The sequence below is a fragment of the Triturus cristatus genome, chromosome 12 (genome assembly GCF_964204655.1).
Source record: "Triturus cristatus chromosome 12, aTriCri1.1, whole genome shotgun sequence".
NCBI lineage: Eukaryota > Metazoa > Chordata > Amphibia > Caudata > Salamandridae > Triturus > Triturus cristatus.
Window position 1 is genome coordinate 773,812,957 of NC_140595.1, and position 24,182 is coordinate 773,837,138.

General features: G+C 47.3%; 1 protein-coding gene across 1 annotated transcript in view; it reads left to right on the plus strand.

Annotated features, from left to right (window-relative positions):
- The window catches only part of DNAH2 (dynein axonemal heavy chain 2), a 2,945,517-nt gene that overhangs the window by 245,512 nt on the left and 2,675,823 nt on the right, over nt 1-24,182 (plus strand). Inside the window, exon 9 of the mRNA XM_085638712.1 lies at nt 2,643-2,800. Within this exon, the coding sequence (XP_085494838.1) occupies nt 2,643-2,800 (158 nt within the window). The remainder of the gene's footprint in view (nt 1-2,642; nt 2,801-24,182) is intronic.

Genomic DNA, 24,182 nt, shown 5'->3' on the forward strand with positions numbered 1-24,182 from the left:
AATAAATACATATATTTTATATATATATACCTGTGTGGGCTACTCTTTCATTTGGTTATTCAAGAGGTTATTATGGTAAAACAATAAGCTTAACACTCCTTCAAGACTTAGCCTGAAGGCTGCTGTCCACAGCTACCACTAGGATAGCTTTCTTTAAAGGTTGTCTTAAACCTATCATCAATAAGAGTCAAATTGGACTGGTGCAAGGTGTCCCTATAACTAGGAACAGCATATGCCAGGCCAACTTCTCACACAAGCGATGTGAATTTTTAAGGAATAAACACTTTCTAGTGCCTAAAAGCCAAAAACGCCATTTTGGGACATTTGGTTGTGCTTCACCCGGACAAAGTCAAAGTTTGAGGACAACCGCAATAGAGCACGGGTCGGACAAAGCAAACACAAGGAGATGATGGACAGAGCGCTGAAACTTTTCAGACACTCACCCTGGTCACAGATCTGGGTTGAATCCATCATCGTTCTTTAGCTCACTTCGCCACCCCAGTTCAGACCCAGCTATATGCAAATCAGTCTTGACCCTGTGCCTCATGGGAATAGTCCAGCCCGAACTGCCAAGCCAGGTCTTCCCTGGTCCGGAAACAAGCATCCTGGGACCGGTTTTGGGGTAACACCCCTCATCCGCCAGCAAAGATACAGTTAGTGACCGGGCCCGTCAAGTTTTTACCTTCCGCCTCAATCACTTTTTCGGAGCTTTTTCTCTTGACGTCAAGCGGGGCTTCTCGTCAGGCCAGCATTGAGCTTGGCTCAGCGCAATGCCTCGGTCAGCTCCTCGAAGTCTCATTGACAACAAAAAGCTACGGAACTTCAGAGGGGAAAACATGAATCCTCTGGCTGAGTCATGGTTAGACGTTACTGGCTTGACTTTCGATGACGGGCCGGTCAACTTCTGGAGCTTTTTGACAATAATTCTCCAAATCTTCTCAAACTTCTGGATCTTGCACAAGAAGGTTCTTTTGAGGTTCCACAGTGTCCACAACCACCAACGTAAGGTTGCAGAAGCTCCAAGTTGCTCTTTGGGATGTTGGGACAGTGTCTCCCACAATGCACCTAGACAAATCCTCTAAAGTCCAACTGAAGGTGGTCAGCTTGTTTCTTCCTGCTGGAGATGATGCCGCCGGTGCTCTTTTAATCTGCTGCTTTCAAGGAGCCCACGCCTTCACTTTTCAAAGCACGGCAAAGTTCTTAGGGCCGTAGTTCCAAAGTGTGCAGCAGGTGCAGTCATTCAGAGTGCAATCCTCTTGGTGCAGGACAGTCCTTCTTCTTGTAGTTTCAGGCAGGGATCGGAGTTGCTGAGCAGTTCTCCCATATTTTTCCGTGCTCTTGGGGTGCCAAGCAGGAGGGAACCCCTGATCAATGGGGTGCAGGGGGCCACCCTCAGGTATAACAACTTCCTCCAACGTGTGGTATATTCTTGACCCAGAAAGACCTATTCTTTAAAATCCAAAATGAGGAAACTCTCCTGGATGTTAAGATTGGCCTAAGCCAACCCACTGCCATGGCTAAGTTTCCCTAACACTCCCCTCGCAGCCACTCTGCTAATTCATTTATTGGGGCTCCTGTATGGCTGAGGGTGCATAATGTGGGGGTGAGCCTGTGTTCTGTCCTAGCTGTAATTTCCTCCTTGAAGAACAGTTTGGCTACTCTACCCCCATCTTGCCTTCTGCTTTGCAGCTGCAGATCTCTTCCCACCAGATGTCCTTTGTCTCTATGCCGGCCACTTCACACCTCATCAGATCAGTTTGTCTCAGCCTGTTAAAGACTGGCCAATCAGGAGAGGTTGCTGGAAGGCCGGATTTTGGCTAATCAGAAAAGCAAGTTCTGTAACTTCTTTTCTGTGATTGTTATAATAAATCTAACCTTGGCAAGTTGTTGGATTTATTCTAATTAACATTTTAATACTTTGAAGTAGATATTTAGCTCACTCCTGCCAATAGTTATTCTTTATTAAACTATTCCCATATTAACCTATGGAGCCAATGTGCTACAATGGGGAAAACGAAATTGGCATTTTTCCGTCACCAGGGCATATAAAACATCTTTTAAAATGTCCTGCTTATATGTACAAGTCACCCTACTATTAGGACACCTGGGGGGGACAGTAGGTGACTTATATGTAAACATTAGGTAGTTAAAGACTTTGGAAGTACCTTTAATTCCAAAGCCGAATTTGCATATTATTTCATTTTAAAATCATACTGCAGAGCAGGGCTACCTTTAAATGACAGCAGGCAACACAGCTGTGCACACGTAAGTGGATTAAATCTTCTGGGCCTCTAAACCTACATGCCCTACCTTATACTATGGGCTTACAGGTAGGTTGTCATACCAATTGTAATTACACCTAATTACCATATACCTTTTACAAAGAGCACTGGCCCTGGGTCTGGTTAGCAGAGCCCAGGGCACAGTCCAAGTCAGTTACCAGCAGTATCAGTCAAAACATGGGATAGATCAGGGAGGAAAGGATGACTGTCTCACATCCATTCTATGGCCATTCACAACTGTAAGATCAAGACAGGTGCCATACCATTCCTGCCCCCTGTTCTGGGCGATATTGACTCAGAGCCTTCTGTCAGCTTCTGTGTTTCTGTTTTAATAATGAAATGGTCTGATTTCTCATTTAGATGAGCAACGAAATAATCCGCCTGTGCTGTCGAGAGATTAATCTGGATCAGATCTTTGATGGGTTCATCTTGTCAAGCAGGATGGTTCTCCAGGACTGTATCGGCTGTTGCCTAGCATGGAGGGAGCACTATATGAAAGCCGCCCACATCCACCACAGGTAAGAGGCTAATTCGTGACACATAGCTATGCTTGGTTTTGGTGCCTCTTAGTTGACATGTCTTGGGGATAAGGCTCTTCAGCTGTCCTGGAAGTGACCATGTTTGGTGAATAAGATGAAACAGCAATACAAACTGACGATTTCAGAGCAGGACCAATATGGCCTCATGAAATATATAACAAGTAACATGTGGAATATATGACCACTGATTGGTGATTGTATCTGGTGTTTCTATTGGATTAGGGCTGGTGTTCCCATTGTTTAGCTATTTGAGGGTTCTGATTGGTTTCTGGGTCCGTGATTCAATTCATGTAAGTTGGGACTAGGGAGGCTTTCGATTGGAAGTAGGGATTAGGGTTTCCTGTGTGATTGGTTGCTAGGACTAGGGTTGGGACTTGGGCTATTGTTAGGCCTTCTATTGGATTTAGGGATTAGGGTTTTGTGCCTGATTGAGTGCTTGGACTAGGGCTATGATTAGCTGTAAGGTCTTGGTCTCCTATTGTTTCTAGAGTTTAGGGCTAGTGTTGTGATTGGATATGGTTAGGGCTAGGGTTTCCATTGTCTGAAGGGGGGTCACCTGGCTACTAGGGCTATGAAAGGCCAAGGCTTAGGGCGTCTCAGCCCGGGTGTTGAGGCTAAGGGTAGAGAGGACAGAGGTGAGTGCCTGTTGGAGCCTGTTTGAGACAGGTCGGGACCAGGGCCAGAAATGCTGCCTATTTCCTCATACACTGATACCCACCCTACACCATCCACATCCACAGAGTAACACACTCACACCAAATGTACTCCACATTTACTACAAACCAACCCTATGCACAAATCAATGTACCAGCACACATTACAAAACCCCAAAAACCACACCTAAATACCCTTGTATCCCAGCTACCACACATTTCCACCATCACCTACAAACAGTACACAACTCTATACTATACCACTAGCCAATCCACTAATCACTAACACAACCAAAATCCATACCGTACTTAACTACAACCCACCCAGACACACTCCCCACTCTAATTACTCCTAACAGATCCCTTTTATCACTAACAAACCTATACTCAGCCTTTCATCATGTGTCCAACCAACACCCTTCTCTTCGTTCTACCACGATAACACAACAGCACTACACTTTCATTACACAACATCACACTTGTTAACTCTTGCAGCAAACAAGTCTGACAGTCTTGACACTTCTTCATCCCCTCCTACATCCAACATACACTCTACTCACAAACACATTACCACCCCTTTACCCTACAACTTCCACTCACAAACAGTACTATACAAACAAATCCATCTCATCAAAAAAATACATCAGCACCTCTTTTCACTACTCCTCAAAAACAAAACCTATCACGCATACCAGCACAACAAAATCTCTCAAGCACAACACCTCATAATACTTGCAGTCACAAAAAACAATCATACACCCACCTTTCAAACTACATAAATAAACAAGCTATAATTCCAAGCTTTCTCTCTTCCACCACACCTAACACACAAACAGAAACACAGCAACTCTCTTCTAACCGCCTCTCATCCATTAGACAATTTAGAACCTTACTACATGACCTACATGCTGCACCACATCCCCTAACTCATACACCTTCCACCCTAAACACAAGCAAACAATGTAAGCAACATGCTACACATCACAACTCTGCGTCTCCATGTCTACAGCACAGCAAGGTTACACCACAAAAACAACAAAGCACACCAACTCACTCTTAAACACTGCTTCCACCTCCTACGCACGCAGACCCATCAAAATGCCTTCTTAGCCTGCTGGACGAGGACCACATTACAGAGCAGCTACACAATTGCTATCCTAATACAGCTAATACCAGCACTAAAAAAAACACCTGCTACAAACCAACACAATACTGATCACTCTTCTACAAAACAAAGTCTCACTGTCACCAAAGCACATTCTCTAAACTGTCTACTAATAAATGCTTGATGCTCTCTAAGAACAAATATCACATCTACGACTTTCTCACTGAGGCAAAACCAGATATACTATTCATAACTGAATCATGGTTGGGAGATGATATGGCTCCAGTCCTGCATGAAACCGTTCCTCTAGCCTAGGCTATCAAACGATCACCCAAAATTGTATAGGCAAAAAAGGAGGTGGCCTAGCTGTTGTGTTCAGGCAAACATTACATTTTTTTAAACATATTTTTATTGACATTTGCATTTTTAGCACATTTGTGCATATACATGATTCAGTTATTCACTTTACATTTCTTAATTATCACTTGGGCAGTTCCACATACAGTCCAGTCTGGTACCATATATTATTCCTGTTCATCGCTTAATCGGGATGAAATACCCCCGTCTCAGACTTTGTCTACCAGAGAGTAGTTTAATTTATCTACTTTTCCCTTGGACTCTGCCTATCGCTTCTTCCCTGCCTCGTCCGGCTGAGTGGCCTCCAGCCTCGGACCAGGGCTCGGTGATGTCCTCAGCAATTTCACTCTAATTTTATTAAACATAACCAATGAAGAAAAACTTTGTGCAGAGGAGGCAGTGGAGCATCCGGTTCTGGGGATGTGCATGCTGCTCTCAGCCATTAAGCAATCTGCTCCGTGCAGTGTGTGCCTCCCAGGGGGGTCCGCCTTCTGTTCCCAATCTCCATCTAGCCATATATCTGTCCTTCAACTACAAATATGTGTGGCCTTCTTTGTGCTTATCTGTGCACGCCAACCCCACCTAGCCCTGGATCTCCTAGATAGGAATGTGTGAGTTACTCACTGTCACTACCAGTCCCCTTCTCCTGTCTCTTGCTCTCGCTCTGGATTTTCCCAGGCCGCCAGAGCTTCCTTCGATAGTTCTGCTATCAGCCACTTCTGTAAACCCCTAGATTCCTCCCAACTCAAGGCTCTACCCTCCGCTCCAGCCCAATTAATTACATCTCGGTTCCAGCTAGCTACCTGTGGCCCAGAAGAGGACTTCCACGCCAGTGCTATCCTTCTCTTGGCCAGTTCTAAGGCCAGATCTATTAGTCTGTTCCCCACCCTCTGTTTAGTTGGTCGTGGGACGAGCCCTATTAAGCATACCTCTAACATGGGTTCTAGTTCTCCCTCCAGGGCGTCTTTAATCTTGGCCAGGATCCCCTCCCAGTATTTGTGTATAACGCTGCAGCTCCAAGTCATGTATAAAGCCAGCGTCTGCATGTACACACCTCGGGCAGTTTCTCACTTCACCGCCATATGTAATATTGAGTTGGTTGGGTGTCATGTAAACCATGTGTATGTAATTGAACTGCGTGTACTTGAGTCTAGTGTTTAGCGATATCTTCTTGTGGGACCGAAGAGCCTTACCCCATTCTTCATCAGTAAGCTCTCTATCCACCGCCCTCTCCCATTTCCCCCGGAGTTCCCCCAGAGGACCAATAGACGCGGCGACCAGGATTTCATGGTGCCACCTCAACTGGTGTCTCGCGGTGCCCAGGGTGATCAGTGCATGTAGTACTGAGTGAGTCGTCAGCTCTTCCCTACCCAAGCCCCACAACTGCCCAAAAGTGCGAACCAAAGCTACTGCAGGCAGCGGCCTGGGGAAGGTTGCAACTGTCTATCTGAAAGGAACCCCATCCTGGTAACAATCGCCCACTGTATCCAGACCCACCTCCGTCCATGGCGCCAGTTCAGCCATGAACGTAGTCACTGGGTCTCCATGGGGGAGCCCAACTAACGGCAACATAGGAGTATGCCACGGGGTCACTCCCAGTCTGCCCATGCAGCATTTCCAAGTGTGTATAGCTGTGAGCTGTAACGTTGACCGGTTGGGGGCGACGACCGTCGGTCTCAGTAACTTTGCTAACAGTACATCTGGGCCTTCATTGGTTTCCATTAACCAGGTTCCCTCTGCGTTCACACCCTCTACCCACGGTGCCAGCCATTGTAGCTGGGCAGCCAGCATATACAGCTCAAAGTTCGGCACTCCCAGGCCGCCTTCCGTCATGGGGCGTTGTAACATCCTCAGGGAGACCCTTCGCTGGCCATCTCCCCATATCAGCTCTCTCACTAGGGATTTCAATGGTCTGAACCATCCTCGGGGCATCAAGGTCGGTAAATTAACAAAGAAGTATAATAGCCGCGGCAGCATGACCATCTTAATTAAAGAGATCCCCGCCATACTGGGCAGTTACAGTGTGCGCCAGAAAAGTACACTAGTTTGGAGAGACTTCAGCGCCCTGTTCAAATTCCCTTCTTTTAGATCCTCCAGAGTATGAAAAACATGTATGCCTAAATACTTAAATGAGTGGGAGCCCCAGTTGATATCTGCCTGTAGCAATGCCGGTCAGGCAATCGGTCCCGCCAGCAGAAACAGATATGTCTTCTTCTCCAGTATTGGGGTGTCTTTCATAGATTCACATGCTTGAATATTCCCCGTCGTCGGAGTGGGAGTCCCACGGTAAATAATATAGCAATATATACAGTGATAATATATATATATATATACATACTTATACATACGTAATTATATAAAACAGAGATATAAGCATGTAATAACCTAAAGAATGTCCCTATATGAAATTTCCATAGAGAAACATGGAAAGAGAAAAAAGACATTCGCAGTCTATCTCTGTCATTATGTTAGTCCAAACTACGGCCAATCAGGCGCCAGCTCCTCTCCAGAACCTTCTCCTCAGAGCTCCTCACCTCAGATTTTCTACCGCACGTCGTGTGACAGGGAGTCTCCCTGAGCTCTGCTCAGTTTTTGTCAGTCAGAATGTCTTCAAGTAAGAAATCTTTGTTTAGACCATGTTCTTCGTGTGGAAAGCTGCGTTTATTTTCTGAGGACCCACACAGTAAGTGTATTTACTGTTTGTACCCAGATCATGAAGTGGCAAAATTTAAATTTTGTAGAACTTTTTCTACAAAGACTTTAAAGGACAGAGAAGGCCGTCTCTTAATATGGCTACAGAGACTGAAGGATAAAGATGACCCAGTGTCTGATATGGAAAGTCTTCTTTCTGGCCGTTCTCAGACAGCCTCTAAGCGCAGTAGCGTGCAGGAGTTACCATCTCCTTTCCTCAAGAAAAAGAAACTGTCTATGACTCTGACAGCTGCCACTTCTGCTGTCTCACCTACTGTTTTGTCGCCTTCGGGACATAGTTCTCAGGCTGTAGAGGCGTCTACTTCCCAGTCCTCAGGAAAAAGACTGTCCGCCTCGTCGACGATGCTGCCGACGACGAGATCTACTGTATCAGGCTCGTCGACGCTGACTCTGACGACGACATCAGCTGCTTCGTCGTCGACGAGTGTTCTGTCGACGTTATCCTCGTCGACGGTGACCATCAGTACTACAAGGGCGGTGACTTCTATTTTGCCCATTACATCGTCGTCGAGGAAGAAGGTAAAGGTACCGTCGACGCTACCCGTGTCGTCGACGAAGACGTCGTCGATCTCGTCGGCGTCCACTCCGTCGACGAAGAAGAAGAAGATCCCGTCGACGGGATCGTCGACGGCGGTTCCGTCGACGTCGATTTCGTTGGCACAGATTCCGCCGACGACTATTCCGTCGACCATCGTTCCATTATCGACAGCTCCGTCGACGAGGCCTTCTCCGAAGACGTCCACAGTGCATACCATGCAGCAGTCGACGGCAGGTTCTTTCATAAAAATAAAGGTGAACAGGATATCGTCTGCCCAAAGGTCAAGGAGGGAACAGCTACCTCACGCAACTTCAGCGTCGCTTTCATCATTCACTGGGGTTCCTTTGACACCATTACCAACTACACAGGAAGAGATTATTCCTGTAGGGGATGCGCAGCCTCCTTCACCTTTATTTGCTACGGATTCTGATCAGGAGTCCGAGGGTTTACCGGAGTCCTTTGGAACGGCGCAAAGCCCATCCGACTTGATAATCAAATGCCAGGATGACAGCAGTGAGGATGAAGATCCAGTTTACATGCAGCAGGTGCCTGCGACACATGCAACGGCGACTCTTCCATTGTCGCTCATAACTAATCTCCAATGCATGTTGGACGACTATAATCAACGCTTTCCTCTTTCTCCACAACGTTCTGAGGTCCCGTCAACTCCTGTGGTTCCAACAACTATACCACCGATACCAATTGTAAATCCTTTACCTCTGCTACCCTCTGCCCCACCAAGACAGGTCCCAGAGAGAGTGTTGCCTCACTATGAGCCTCCGCAGGAAGTCCCTCAAGAAACAGAAGAGGGTGAAATCCCAGATGATAATGGGGATGTGGATAACGATGACGATGATATGGCGGAGTGGGACAATTACCAAGCACAAACACCATCCCCCTCTCAGATAGTAACAGGGGATTCACCTCCAGTGGACATAGCGAACTTTCACCAACTAATGGAGAGGGCAGCGCAACGTTTTAAACTGACAACGGAGCGCAGAGAGGAAGATTGTTTCCTTTATGATTTCAAAAGTCAACCTTTTAAACAGACTCATGCTATTCCTATTGTAGAATTTATTTGGGAAGAAGGCAAGAAGTTGATGCAAACACCGAATACCTTGCCGGCACAGGTGCCTCGATTAGAGAAGAAATATAAGGCACCAATAGGAACCCCAGCATGCCTCACGGGACAGGCTAAACCTGAGTCAGTCGTTACGCAGGCAGCGCAACGTAAGGCGAAAAATCCGGCGTCGACTGTCACCGCACCACCGGATCGTGACGGACGTCGAATGGATGCCATAGGGCGTAAATTCTCTTCAATGGCCTCTACTGTGGTTAGAGCAGCTAATGCCTTGGCCATATTGGGTCGCTATGACCGACAAGTGTGGGCTGATATTTCAGATGTGCTGCAAGAGTTGCCGGAGCCATCTAAGGCAGAAGCAATGAAGTTGCTTCAAGAGGGAGAAGCAGCATCGGCGGAGATAATTGATTGTGCAGTAGACATCGCCTGCAAGGGGTTCCGTCAGCTTGCCGGAGCGGCTGTTCTGCGCAGGCAAGGATGGTTAAAATCAACATCCTTTCGTCAGGAGGTACAGTCCATGATCCTTAACATGGCTTATGACGGCGAGGCGTTATTTGGAAGTCACGTTGATGAGGCACTCCAGTCCATAAAGAAGGATACTGAGACAGCTAGATCCTTAGGAAACCTACAATTTCAAAGGCAAAATTTTCGTGGTGCACGCGGACGCAGCACCTCCTCCAATTTTCGCAGGGGTAGTAATCAATACAGACCCTATAATCAAGGATCCAACCGATATTCGAATGGCCAGCAACAGCAATCTTCACGACAGCAGGCCTCCAAGTCGTATAGAGGGAAATACTCATACAGAGGAAACGCATCTAAAAGACAGTGACTCATTCCGGACATGCAGGGTTGGAGGTCGAATCTCTCTGTTCTTTTCTCAATGGTCCTCCGTCACAAGGGACCGTTGGGTTTTGGACATTGTGATAAAAGGACACGCCTTAGAATTCACCAAATTCCCTCCTTCCACACCACCCTCCGGACCACCACCTGCTCACATGAAAGAACTTTTACATCAAGTTCAACTTCTAAAGCAGAAAGGAGCTGTAGAATTGGTGCCAGTATCTCAAAGGGGAAAGGGTTTTTATTCCCGATTCTTTCTGATCACAAAGAAGAACGGAGAGTGGAGGCCCATCCTCGATCTAAGGGCACTAAACAAATACCTAAAGAGCCAATCCTTTCGTATGATGACGCTAGTAGACCTCTTGCGTCTACTCTCGCAGGAAGATTTCATGGCTACAATAGATCTCCAGGATGCCTATTTTCATATTCCTATATTACAAAGGCATCGGAAGTTCCTGCGCTTTCGAGTGGGTCAACACGATTACCAATTCAAAGTGTTGTCGTTTGGTCTGCGCTCGGCCCCTCGTGTGTTCACGAAGGTATTCGCTCCAGTGATAGCGTTTCTGCGACTTCAGGGAGTGCAAATGTTTCCATATCTGGACGATTTTCTCCTGAAATCTCGGTCAAGCACTCACCTAAAACAACACATACTTCTATGCCAGAACGTGTTTCGATCATTAGGTCTGTCCATAAATGCAACGAAATCCCAACCTCATCCTGCTCAACAAAGGGATTTTCTGGGAGCAACTCTGGAAACGGTATCAGCAAAAGCGTTTCTCTCCCAAGACCGTCTGCAAAAGATTCTACGGCTGGTGGCTTTGATCAGGTCAAAAGAGTCCGTTTCTGTGAGATTGTTAAAATCGTTTCTGGGGATGGCGTCATCCTCCATTGCCTTAGTTCCCCATTGCAGGCTGAGAACACGTCCTATTCAGGAAGCACTGGATGTTCAGTGGCGTCAAGTAACGGGTTCTTTCCACGACATGGTACGGGTCACAGATCAAATGAGGTCAGCACTCGCATGGTGGACAAATCCAGCCAATTTGACAGAAGGCAGGTCTTTTCTGTCGGTGCCGCCGGACAGGACAATCACGACAGACGCCTCATTAGAGGGATGGGGTGCACATTTGGAGGATCTCTCGGTAAAAGGGAGATGGTCAACACATCAAAGAACTTGGCACATCAACAGGTTGGAGTTGATGGCGATTTATCTCGCTCTAAAGTCATTTCTGCCCTTGATCCAAGGAGAATCAGTGCTAATACAGACAGACAACACAACCTGTATGCACTATGTCAACAAACAGGGCGGAACAAAATCCCCAAATCTGTCCAGGTTAGCTCAAAGAATTTGGGACTGGTCTCTCAGTCATCAAATCATGATTACAGCAGTACACCTACCAGGAGTATTCAATGTCCTAGCGGATTCCCTGAGCAGGTCCTCCTCGTCGACCCACGAGTGGGAATTACACCAGCCCACTCTAGAGAGGATATTCCAACTATGGGGTCGTCCGCAACTGGATCTCTTTGCTACGCCGGAGAACCGGAAATGCCGGAATTATGCAAGCTGGCATCCCCACAAAGAGTCGCAGGGGAATGCCCTTTTGATAAACTGGTGCAATCTATATGCGTACGCCTTTCCTCCAATTCCCCTCATACCTCGGGTCCTTTGGAAAATGAAGAGACAACCTTGCCACCTGATTCTAATAGCCCCACGCTGGCCCCGACAAGCGTGGTTCTCGGAACTGCTCCTGATGTCCCAATGTCAACCAATCCTCCTGCAACATCGGACAGATCTGCTCACTATGAGCGAAGGGAGAATTTGTCATCCAAATCCCTCCTCACTGAGCTTATCGGCCTGGAACCTGAACACCATGAGTTCGCCCATCTAGACATCCCGCAGGATTGTAGGGATATTTTGGCCCAAGCAAGAGCACCCTCTACAATCAGGACGTACAAGTTCAAATGGAAAAGATTCTGCCACTGGTGTGCTTCTAACGGAGTCCACCCGATACACTCCACGGCGCACCAATTACTACCTTTCTTCTTGCACCTAGCTAATTCTGGACTGTCTCATGCAACCCTACGGGTTTTCCTAGCAGCAATTTCCCGTTTCCGGCAGGATGGATCAAATTCCCTTTGTTCCTCAAGAATAATCCGCCAATTTTTCAAAGGTTTGTTTCGGAAATTTCCGCCGATTCGGCGCCCTCCTCCGTTGTGGCATCTTAACGTTGTGTTGGCGCAATTGATGAGACCTCCGTTCGAGCCCATTCACAAGGCCGACTTAAAATATCTAACTTGGAAGGTCGCACTACTTCTGGCATTAACGTCTTCACGTCGTGTCAGTGACATTCATGCTTTTACCATCAAACCTCCGTTCCTGCAGTTCAAACCGGATGCTGTAGTGTTACGCACCAATCCATCATTCCTACCCAAGGTGCCTACTGATTTTCATATTAATGAACCAGTAATATTAAAGACCTTTTTTGCCAATCCTCAGACACCTGCAGAGCAAAGATTACACTCTTTGGACGTGAAGCGATGCCTAAAGTTCTACATCAGTAGGACAAATTCGTTTCGAAAATCCGATCAACTTTTTATAGCATATGGACGTTGTCATAAAGGACGTCAGGTTACTAAGCCGACGATTGCACGCTGGATTTCGGCAGCTATTGTTTTCTGCCACCAAAGAGCAAACAAACCCCTACAGTCTTCAGTGAGAGCACACTCCACTAGGGCAGTATCATCATCTACCGCCTTATTTGCTGGAGTACCTTTACAACACATCTGCAGGGCAGCTACGTGGTCGACTAGACACACGTTTACTAAGCATTACTGCTTGGCAACTTTAAGCGAAGAGGACGCTGCAGTAGGACAGGCAGTGCTACGCAATCTTTTTAAATAAGGTGAGCCTCTTCCTCCCGCCTCCATATTGTTTCCATTTATATTGACAAAATGATGCATTTATACTGTTACAGTTATTCAGTACTGTCATATGCATAAGAAGACTGATTGTCATTACAATTTTGAAGCTGTGTGATCATGGAAACAATGATGATTGTTACTGCTAGCTATTCTATATTCAAGCATGTGAATCTATGAAAGACACCCCAATACTGGAGAAGAACAATTGTTACTTACCTGTAAACAGGTGGTTCTCCAGTATTGGTGTCTTTCATAGATTCACATGCGACCCTCCCTCCTCCCTTCAGAGGCTCTCTTCTCCTCATACACTCTAAGAGTCACTTTGGTGCTACGAAAATCTGAGGTGAGGAGCTCTGAGGAGAAGGTTCTGGAGAGGAGCTGGCGCCTGATTGGCCGTAGTTTGGACTAACATAATGACAGAGATAGACTGCGAATGTCTTTTTTCTCTTTCCATGTTTCTCTATGGAAATTTCATATAGGGACATTCTTTAGGTTATTACATGCTTATATCTCTGTTTTATATAATTACGTATGTATAAGTATGTATATATATATATATTATCACTGTATATATTGCTATATTATTTACCGTGGGACTCCCACTCCGACGACGGGGAATATTCAAGCATGTGAATCTATGAAAGACACCAATACTGGAGAACCACCTGTTTACAGGTAAGTAACAATTGTTCTTCTTGTTGACCCGCAGGCCTGACAGTGCCTCAAACCGCTCTAAGAGAGCAAGGGTAGCTGAGGTGCCCAATATGTCTCCCCCCCCAAATAAACCAGCAGGTCGTCGGCATACAGGGTAATTATATGCGTCTGACCATCTAGTCTAAAGCCTTTCCCCTCTCCGCCCCTCCAAATCAGTTCTGCAAGGGGTTCAATCGCTAGGGCAAGCAATGAGGGCGAGAGAGGTCAACCCTGATGAGTTCCCTGCAATATAGGGTACTGGGAGGATACAGACTTCCCCATCCTGACCCTCGCTGTGGGCGATGCATAAAGCAGTTGTACTCATTTCGCCCAACCCTCCCCAAGGCCCAGCCGCGTTACTGTCTCAAAAAGGTAGTCCCAGCCAACTGTGTTGAAAGCCTTCTCCTGATTGACCGAAAGTACAGCTGCCGAAGGCCTGGATTTCGTCACGTCGTGGAACAGGACAGAGTACAGCCGGCGCAGATGAGAAGATGTATTATGGGAAGGGATGAAACCGTTTTGGTCGGAGTGTATGATGGTGTGCATGTGCGGGAGCAATCTGAGCGCCAGTATTTTGCTAAGAATCTTGAAATCGAGGTTGAGCATGGAGAGCGGTCTGTACTCTGTAACTGGGGTGCCGGTCTCTTTGGTCTTAGGGAGGGGTATTTCCAACGCGCTCTGAGTGGACTTAGGGAGGCCCCCAATGCGCAGTGACTCCGCTTACAGGTTTACTAATCGCTGTGCCAATTGGTCCACATATTTTGCAAAAATTCACCCAAGAGTACATCTGGCCCGGTGTCTTCCCCGTCGCCTTGTCCGCAATGGCCACTCTGACTTCACGTAGGGTCACTGGGCCCGCCAGGGTCGTCCTGCACCTCCTCATCCAGCATTTGTAATGGCAGTGTGTCCCGAAAGTCCCAGATACTGGAGCGAGGGACCGACTCCAGGCCAGTAATATACAACTATAACAGGGTAATAATGGCGTCAAGATCGTAAACCAATTCACTGGTGTCCGTCTGGGCCTGCGTGATCCGTGACTCTTTACTCTCTGGCTTCATCAGCCACGCCAGCAGGCGACCGGCCTTCCATTCCTCCCTCTGCACCCTGTCTAGGTATTCCCTATTGCTGTAGAACCTCAGCCTCTACAGTGGATCATTATAGCTCGCGTGTGCCTCCTGCTGTCGCCTTGATATTACCGAACTGTCTGATCTTGGACTTCAAGTCCAAAAGCTCTTGCCTAATTTCACACTGTGTCCAAACGACTGCCCCAGGCAGTGACCCCTCACCACCACCTTAAATGCCTCCCATTCCACTAACACCAAGGACGGTGAGTTGGCATTGATCGGGAAGTACGCTTCTATGAGAGCCCTCAAAGAGTCGTGGAAAGGTGCATCCTCTAACGAAAGAGGGTTCAATCTCCACAGTGAAATCGGGGGCCGCTTCCCTAGGGGTTGGTGTGTCATTAGTAGGGGGCTGTGTTCTGAAAGGGTCCTACCCAGGTACTCTGTTTGTGTAACGGAGACGCTAAACGCTGACGTGCACAGAAAAGTGTCTAAACTGGTGTGTACCTGGTGTATCGGGGAGAAGTACGAGTATTCCCTGTTGGTCGCGTGTTGCACCCTCCCGACATCTTCCAAGCCCCAATGGTTTATCCAGCCCTGGAACCCTGCTGCCACCCGGTGGGTCTGCGCTCCCGGGAGAGGTGGGTGTGAGCAGTCTGCTGTGGTATTTGCCAACAATTAAAGTCACCCCGATGACAGAATACCCTCCTGCTTAGTCAACCATCAGGACTGAGAGGGCATTAAGAAACATCACCTGATCTGCATTCAGTGCATACACACTCCGCAACATCACCTCCTTCCCAGCCAGTTTCCCGACTACCAGGACGTACCTACCCTCACTATTGACCTTAGTGCGGATGTGTTCAAAGGGGAACTCAGGCCACACCCATACCAATACCCCTCTAGCGTATGCAGAGTAGGTAGTTGCGTAGATCCGACATCTCCACCTCCTACGCAGCTTTTCCACTTCACTGCCAATCAAATGGGTCTCCTGTAAGAGGGCCACATGCACGTCTCTCCTCTTTAGATATGCGTACACCTTATATCTCTTGGCCATGGACCCCATCCCCCTTACATTCCATGTGAGAAACTTAAACATGTTGTGTGTAGGTGCCTTGGTCCCCCACCCCCTTCGTCGACTTCTGCTGTACCCCCGGCTGGCAGCTCTCCCGCTCATACCCAACCGTCTCCCTCTGCACTCACAAAACGAAAGATTAACAAAAAATACCATGTAGGACAACTCCTCGATTCCAGGATGGTCTAGCAACGGTCATCCACACAAACAGCAGGTCGGATTGCATCAACTAGTAAAGGTCCAATGCAGCTAGCGTAAGGACCTGAAAGGAGCGCGGCAATCACAACAAGTGACCAACCAAAGGCACCAAGGTTTACACCTGACGCGTCGGCCTTAGTTGGCCGATCCGCAAGGCACCCAGGGGCCCACCCGGCGCACCCCCTTCCCCTCCTTGAAGCCTTGAGCTAGAGAAAGGGAGTAAGGGGAAACAGAGAGAGGAGAAAATCAAAAAGGGGAAAGAAAATGTCAGGTCGCAGAATATATAATCTCATCAGGTGTGTTCGGGGTTACTACCGGTAGCTTAACACTACTGCTGCGTGACGAGTCTGATCCATCAGTCCCTTTCCTCGATCCGGAGCCACTCTCCGACGACGATCTCCTGCCCTGCATCATGGCCACTACAGCCTGCAGTGCCTCAGCCCTTTCTTTCTCCATCTGTGAAGAGCTTGGCTTCTTTGGGGCTCCTCGCCTCTGCTGCCTCCTGAGGTGCTTCCCATTGCTCATTCCTTAGGTGGTGCTGTCGTCTTCTGTGCTGCAGGTAGTCCCTCGGTTTTATTGGCCTCAATCCAGTCCCATGCTGTTTTGGGATCTTCACTAAAGTGTGTCTTTCCATCCAACAATATTCGCAGCCGGGCCGGGAACATCAGTGATTACTGGATCCCTTCTTCCCGCAGGGCCTTCTTGACTTCAATAAAGGAGGTGCAACGTCTCTGGACCTCAAGGATGTAATCAGGGAAGAGTAAGACTTTACTGTTTTCAACCACATAAGACCCCTCAATGCGTGCCCTTTGCAATACAGTGTCTCTATCTTTGAAATGGAGAGGTCTGGCCACCACTGGGCGCGGGGGCCTTCCCGGGGCCGGCGGCCTGCCAGGCACGCGGTGCGCTCTTTCCAATGTGTAAAACTGTGATAGGCCTTCCGGCGCCACCACCTCACGGAGCCAGCCCTCCAGGTATTTAATCATATCATTTCCCTCCACTACATCCAGCAATCCCAGGACCCTCACGTTATTCCTTCGATTCCGCCCTTCAGCATCTTCAGCCATCCGCTACAACATGCAGACTCTGCTGGATAGTACCCCCACTTGCTTTGTCAAAGCCTGTTGCACCAATGTAATATCCGCCACGGAGGATTCGGTCTGTTTCACCCTGTTAAACAGTTTGGCATGTCCAGCTATCAGCAGGCTGAGGCCCACTGCCACAGTGCTTATGTCCTGATGTAGCGTTGACTTGGTGTCGGCAATAGCTTCCAATATTTGGGACAGCTGCTGTTGGACAGGGTTTCCTGGGAGTTCAAAACCCGACTCTTTCTGCGCTTGTTCTGGAGCGGTTTCCCCTTGCTCCAGTGTAGGCACCGTCTGCTTCCCTCTAGGCTTCCCTATCCCAAGGGGGGTTTGGAGTCCGTCCAAAGGTCTGGTCTGCGCCTCCCTGAGCGTTCGGCAACTGATTTTCAGGGCCTCAGATTGGCTCAGCGCCTCTCCAGACCGTTATTGCAGCGTCCCTCACTGCAGCCTACACTCTCACCTCGATGCGCGACACGTGGCCTGTGTCTCTGGGGCCGTCCTCTCCAGGGAGCCGAGATCTCTCCCATGTAGTGGTGTGGAAGCCCATCGACCTTACCCTATCGCGCACTTCCCCAGTGTCGTTTATGTGCAGCGCTTACATTCGGCCCTCAATAGACAAACTTTCCCCTCGGTAGGGTCAGTGAGGGTGAACGCACCACCTCTTTCCCTCCTGGCATCCCTGCCATGGCACTTATTGGTCTTAGCCCAGGCACCCCTTGGCGCATTGCTCCGTACCTGTATCGGGCTTGGCAAGCCCAGCCCTTGTCACCACTCGGCCCCGGGGCCGCACCACAGGCAGTGCTGGACCCCAACTTGTTCTGTGGCCATCGCCGTCACCCGGGCCCTCCTTTCGTCTCGCAGGCCGCATCTGTTTTGCACCTCAACTCGCCCAGCCTCCTGCTCCCTTGAGACCCTCAGATGCCGCTGTCCTCTGCCTCAGTTCGGGGTCGCTTCCATCTTGCCAGGGTTGCGGTCAGTCCTGCTGCCTTCCGACCTCCTGACGTCTTCGCCAACCTCCTTATATATCTCCCCCAGCCAGGGCAAGCACTCCTCAGGCTCTGGCACAGCACCTTCCCGGGGTTCTTCAGCGCGGCGTCCTTGGTCGCAGTCTGTCCCGCCATCTTTCATCCTCCAGATGCCCTTGCAGGTCTCCTCACGTGCCTCCCCAGTCGGAATAGGTGCTCTTATGGCTTCAGCCCTGGCACAGCTTCTTCGCGACGTCTTTCCCCTACGGCGTCCTGTGCCTCGAGGTCGCCTCCGCTCTGTAGTGTGTGCTTCCGGACCCTCGACAGCGGGTCACTCTGCCCTCGCTACCCAGCCTGGGCCCATCACCTCGCTCCAGACGCCTCCAGGCCCCAAGCCGTCATCTTGCCTTGGCTCCACCGGCACACACGCCTCCAAGCCTCTACTCTCCTGTCCCCCCAGGCTCCAGGCAGGTCAGATTACACGCCGGGGCACCTCCGGTGGGTCAGGCCCTCACCAATGCTCTCCCGGATCCCAGCGGTCGCTGATAAAACAGGATAAATTGGCCGGCCGGCACGGAGCTCTCGGCTCACGCGTCCGCCATCTTCGGCTTCCAAGCCACGCCTCCTGCCCAGGCAAATATTACATATCACTAAACTTGACGACATCTCCATAAAGAATTGTGAGGCTCTTCCCACCAGATGCAATCCTACACAGTCTTCCTCCTGTAACTTCCTGCTCCTTTACAGACCTCCACCTAGCAAGGCTACATTCCCAGACACACTTCTAGGCACAGTTTCCATCCTGATAACAGTGCACTCCATCCTATGCGTTCTGGGTGACCTCAGCATTTGGTTTGACAAACCCATTATACCCCATCCAAAAACAATAATCACTGACCTAGACGCACTGAACCTGCATCAGCATGTCCACAAACCGACACACATCACTGGACACATCCTAGATGTCATTTTTGCTAATACCGAACTAGTAACCTTTCAAACTATAACTCAAGGCACATGGTCAGACCACCATTTGCTTGCTTTCCAACATAACACTAAGCAACTCACCTAAAACCCCCTTGCATGCATCCAACTGTCGACCGTGGAACAAACTCAATTTGGAACACTTAGAAACACAACTACCGTCCAGTACAGATCTAGAAACAATCAATTCTGTTCCAACACTATATGAGTGGCTACAGGAAGCTTTTGATATCCTGATACCACTCAAAACCACACAACAGAACAAAAGAAAACCAGCATCTTGGAGAAATACAGAGACAAAAGACATAAAACAACAAATTAGAAAGCTGCTACGTGCCTGGCTCAAAACAAACGCCAAACACGACAAATTTCACCTACAGAAAATTAACAGGTTATACAAGTCAGCTATCAAAAAAGCAAAAAAAATGTACCATTCAGACAGAATTCAAAATGCTAAATGTGCAAATAAAGAATTCTATAAAATAGTCAATGAATTTGGTGCACCAAATTGCCTAGAAGGAACTCATCCTGTTACTCAGGATTTCACAGACAAACTGGCAAATCATTACACGGACAACGTAGACATGTTGGACTCGTACTTAAACCAGAAACAAAGCGGCAGCACTAACCCTTTTACAAAGCACCAATCCAAGAATACTCTAACCCAGCCTTTCTGTTCCTTCCAACACATTTCACACAACTAATTTATGGACCTGGTCAAAGCAAGCAGGCCTGCCAGCAGCCCTTCTGACCCGTGTCCACCGCAAACTTTACAGTCCATTCTTCTAACAACCTCTGCTGTCAATCCAGTAAGAAGAATCATCAACGATTTCTTAACTACTGGAATATTTCCAGAAGAATTCAAAATGTCATACATATGCCCTTTACTGAAGAAAACAAACTTGGACCTGCTGGACCCTGGCAACTACAGACCTATTACAAATTGACCTTTCCTGGGCAAACTGATAGAAAGAGCAGCATTCGCCCAGATGTCACAATTCATGGAGGAGAATGCCATACTTTCAGACTTCCAAACAGATTCTATCCAGGAAGGGGCATACAATCTGCCCTCCTTGCCATCTGGGATGACCTGAAGAACACAGTTGACCGCAACAGGGTTGCTTCGCTACTTCTCTTGGACCTCTCTGCTGCCCATTACACTGATACAAAGACTCTACGAAGCCAGCAGAGAGGGGACCGCTCTAGACTGGATTGCGTCCTACCTTTAAAACAGAAATAATGTCATCCATACCCCACCTTTCTCGTCCAAACCGTCCTCCACAAAAGCAGGGGTCCCTCAATGCTCCATCATCTCGCCCATGCTTTTCATCTACATTAAGTCATTACTGTACTGATCAATTAATTTCACCTCACGTGCTATAACTATGCAGATGACACGCAAATACTCCTTCAACTGAATTGCCCCAAAGACATTGGAAACGCACCAATTTTCAGTTGTCTGAGAGTTGTGGATCAATGGATAACTTGGAGCCATCTCAAATTGAATGCTTCCAAAACGGTAATACTCATTCGTGGCGATTGGAAAAATTATGACCTCCTTACCGCCTGGCCTGATGAACTGGGCTCACCGCCTAAAGTTTCAAAGGAAGTAAAAAACCTCGGAATGACCATAGAATCCAAGCTATTGATGAATGTCCAAGTGGACAAACTAGCAAGATTAAGCTTTGTTACTTTAAAAACTCTGCTACGAATCTTCCCCCATTTGGGATTCCCCCACAAGGTCCAAGTTACCATCTTCCTTGTTTTGTCCAACTTGATTACGCCAATAGCTTCTACCACGGATCATCTTTAATGACCATGAAAAGACTACTATGGATTCAGAACTCGGCTGCCAGACTACTCTTGCATATCAAACCGCAAGACCATATCTCCCCTGCCTTGTTGGCCCTGCATTGGTTACTGGTTGCCAGAAGATACACGTTCAAGCTGCTTTGTATCACCCACAAAGCGATACGTGGAATGGGACTGCTCTTCATCAGGAATAAGATCACCAAACACATTCAACAAAAGAACCTCCGCTCTAGAGTGGCATCTCGCCTCAAAATCCCAAGATACAAGAAAAAAACAATGGTTGGCACATGCTTCTCTGTTCAAACAGCCAAACTATGGAAATCTTTACCCCCCAACATAAGATCCATGGACAACCACCTTATCTTCAGAAAACTACTCAAGAATTGGCTCTTCCCCACATAAGCACCATATGCAAACAGAAATATACAGCAAATCACTCTGTATATAAGCATTTTTTTGTATTATATATACCTATATATGTATATTGCTTTGTATAAGCATGTAGAATAATTATGTTTAAAAATAATAATAATAATAATAAATGTTTAAGTACAACACTTGAAATCCAGAGTTTATCTAATGCATCTTCAATCTACATATACTTACTTCCTTTATGAATCTATATACCTTCCATGTACTTGGATCTATATATTAAATACTTTTCTCCTAAAAAGCATACAGTGGACTACCCTATTTCTCACCCTATACCTCTATCAATATATCATCTACATCCACTCTCTCACTCGCCCCAAATCCAATACCACTACTAGGATACCCAAAATAACCCTTTCTAGACTCTCCCCTACTCTACCCCTCCTTGCATCATCTGATACCTTTTTTACTATACCGATCCCCCAAAACAAGCCTTTCTAAAGTCTTCCCTCTGACTCTTCCCCTCCACATACATTTTTACTCATCCCAAGCCCCCTCCTGCTGCAGTGACCACCAAAACAAAGGGAAAAAGTCTAAAACCACCACTATTCTATCCATCCACTATCCTTTTCAATCAAAATAACAGACTAACATGTCTACTTCTCAAATTTCATATTTCACTATACTAATTCACCACTAATCCTTTATTGGTTCCGGAGTAGCGTACTACTCGCCAAAAAAGCACTTCAACGCCCCATCAGGGGTAACAAGCGCTATATAAATGCAAACCTTTTTCCCTCTTCTATCCCTCCGCTATCCTTCTGAATCCAAATAATTGACTAACGTATCCACCACTCAAATTACTTTCATATTTCACTATACTAATTCAACACTAATCCTTTATGGGTTCCGGAGTAGCGTGCTACTTGCCAAAAAAGCACCTCAACACCCCATCAGGGGTAACAAGCGCTATATAAATGCAAACCTTTTTCCCTCTTCTATCCCTCCGCTATCCTTCTGAATCCAAATAACTGACTAACCCATCCACCACACAAATTATTTTCATATTTCACCATACTAATTCAACACTAATCCTTTATGGGTTCCGTAGTAGCGTTCTACTTGCCGAAAAAGCGCTTCAACGCCTCGTCAGGGGTAGTAAACGCTATATAAATGTAATTACAGTACAATACAATTGACGTGGAATATATGACAGCTACTATTTTTCAGCAGATGTGATTTTGATCAGTAAACGGAGCAAATGTAGGAAAATGAAATACTGGGAACACAAGTCTACATTTTACAACTTGAGAAATTGCCAATGTTTTAGTACTATAACTGTGGGTATGTGCATTTTGTCATCTTTATTTAATATGTAGAGTGGTAACTGTGTATGAAAAGGAACCTCCACATATATGTGATGCTTGTTATTTGGAATGCTACGTAATTGGATTTGTACATTCTGTAGATGGAAAGGTTGTTTGTTTCTGTATTAGAACAAGAGAAAAATCTTTATATGCCAGTACAAAGATTCTTTCATAGATTCAATATGTTGAGAACCTCTTTTCAGCTACCTGGAATGATGTCCTGAAACTGGAAAGAATTTGATATAGCACTGACAAACAGGAGTTCTTTACATAGTACATGGATTCAAGTCCTGACTGCAGAGCCTGATTACAAAGGGCACAGTATTTAACTCTTTCCTCAATTGCTTGAGGAAGCGGGCCACTCTCAGGGGGATCTTTTCAAGACATTAGGGGCTTGAATTCACATTGAATTCATACCAAATTTAATTTAGGGGGCTTTCATTCATATTGTGTAATTTATTGAGTCCTTGAAATTTCAGTATCTGGGGTAACTAGTACAAAGCAGTTTGTGGAGCCTGTGATACACTTTATTTAATCAACAGAAGAAGTACAAAATAGAGCATTAGCTTTCAAAACTGCTCGTGTCTTTTCTACGTGTGAAGAATAACCAGAGACATACCTCAGACAAATGAAGAAAGGCCACTGAAACAGGTTGTGAATTATGACCCGGACCAGGTTAGGTAAGTATAAAGGATTTTATTGAGAAGTATGAAGGTTTCTGATGGATACATCTGCCAGTGGATTCCTCACCTTGTGAATATCCCCTGCGCCAGCAACATTCGGAATTTTTTCGTAGCTCTCCACACCGACGAGGACGACGTCACAATAGCACGGCTCCGCTGACGTCACTGGAGCCATAAGAGGACCTCGTTGGCGTGATGACGTCAGTTTTCTTTTTTCTGCGCCGTCGACGCTAACGGTTTTCTGGGACTCTCCGTAGCTTGTCTGGTTACTTTGTTTTCCTGAATTGTTTCTGGTCCTCACTTGCTTCTTTCCTGAAGATGTCATCGAGGAAGTCAGGGTTCAAGCCCTGTAATGAGTGTGGAGGACATATGTCCATCACGGATCCGCACGAAGATTGTGTCTGGTGCCTGTGTTCGGATAACGACGTTGAGGGGTGCTCTTGCTGCCGTAAGATGAACCCGAAGGCTTTAAAGGAGAGAGAGGCCAAGCTGTTCATAGCTAAGATGAGGAAGGAGAAGAGAGGTCGAAGGCGATCGAGGTCCAGGTCGAGGTCGGGATCGAAGTCGACGTCGGGTCATGCTTCAAGATCAAAGAAGCATAAGAAGAAGAAGAGGCATGGCTCTCGGTGCCGTTCAGATAAGGAGACGGCTCCGAAATCGACTTCTCCAGTTCCTCGGCGTCGTAAGGACTATGTTTCACCTTCTCCTTCGAATCCGGCTTCACCTGTTTGTCCGGCCTCGCCTGCAGCTTCTCCGGAGCGTTCTCCAGGTCCGGCTCCATCTCCGACGCCGACTCATTCTCCGGCTCTGGTGGAAGAGGCTCCGTTACCTGATGAGTCTTCGACTCCATTGGCTCCA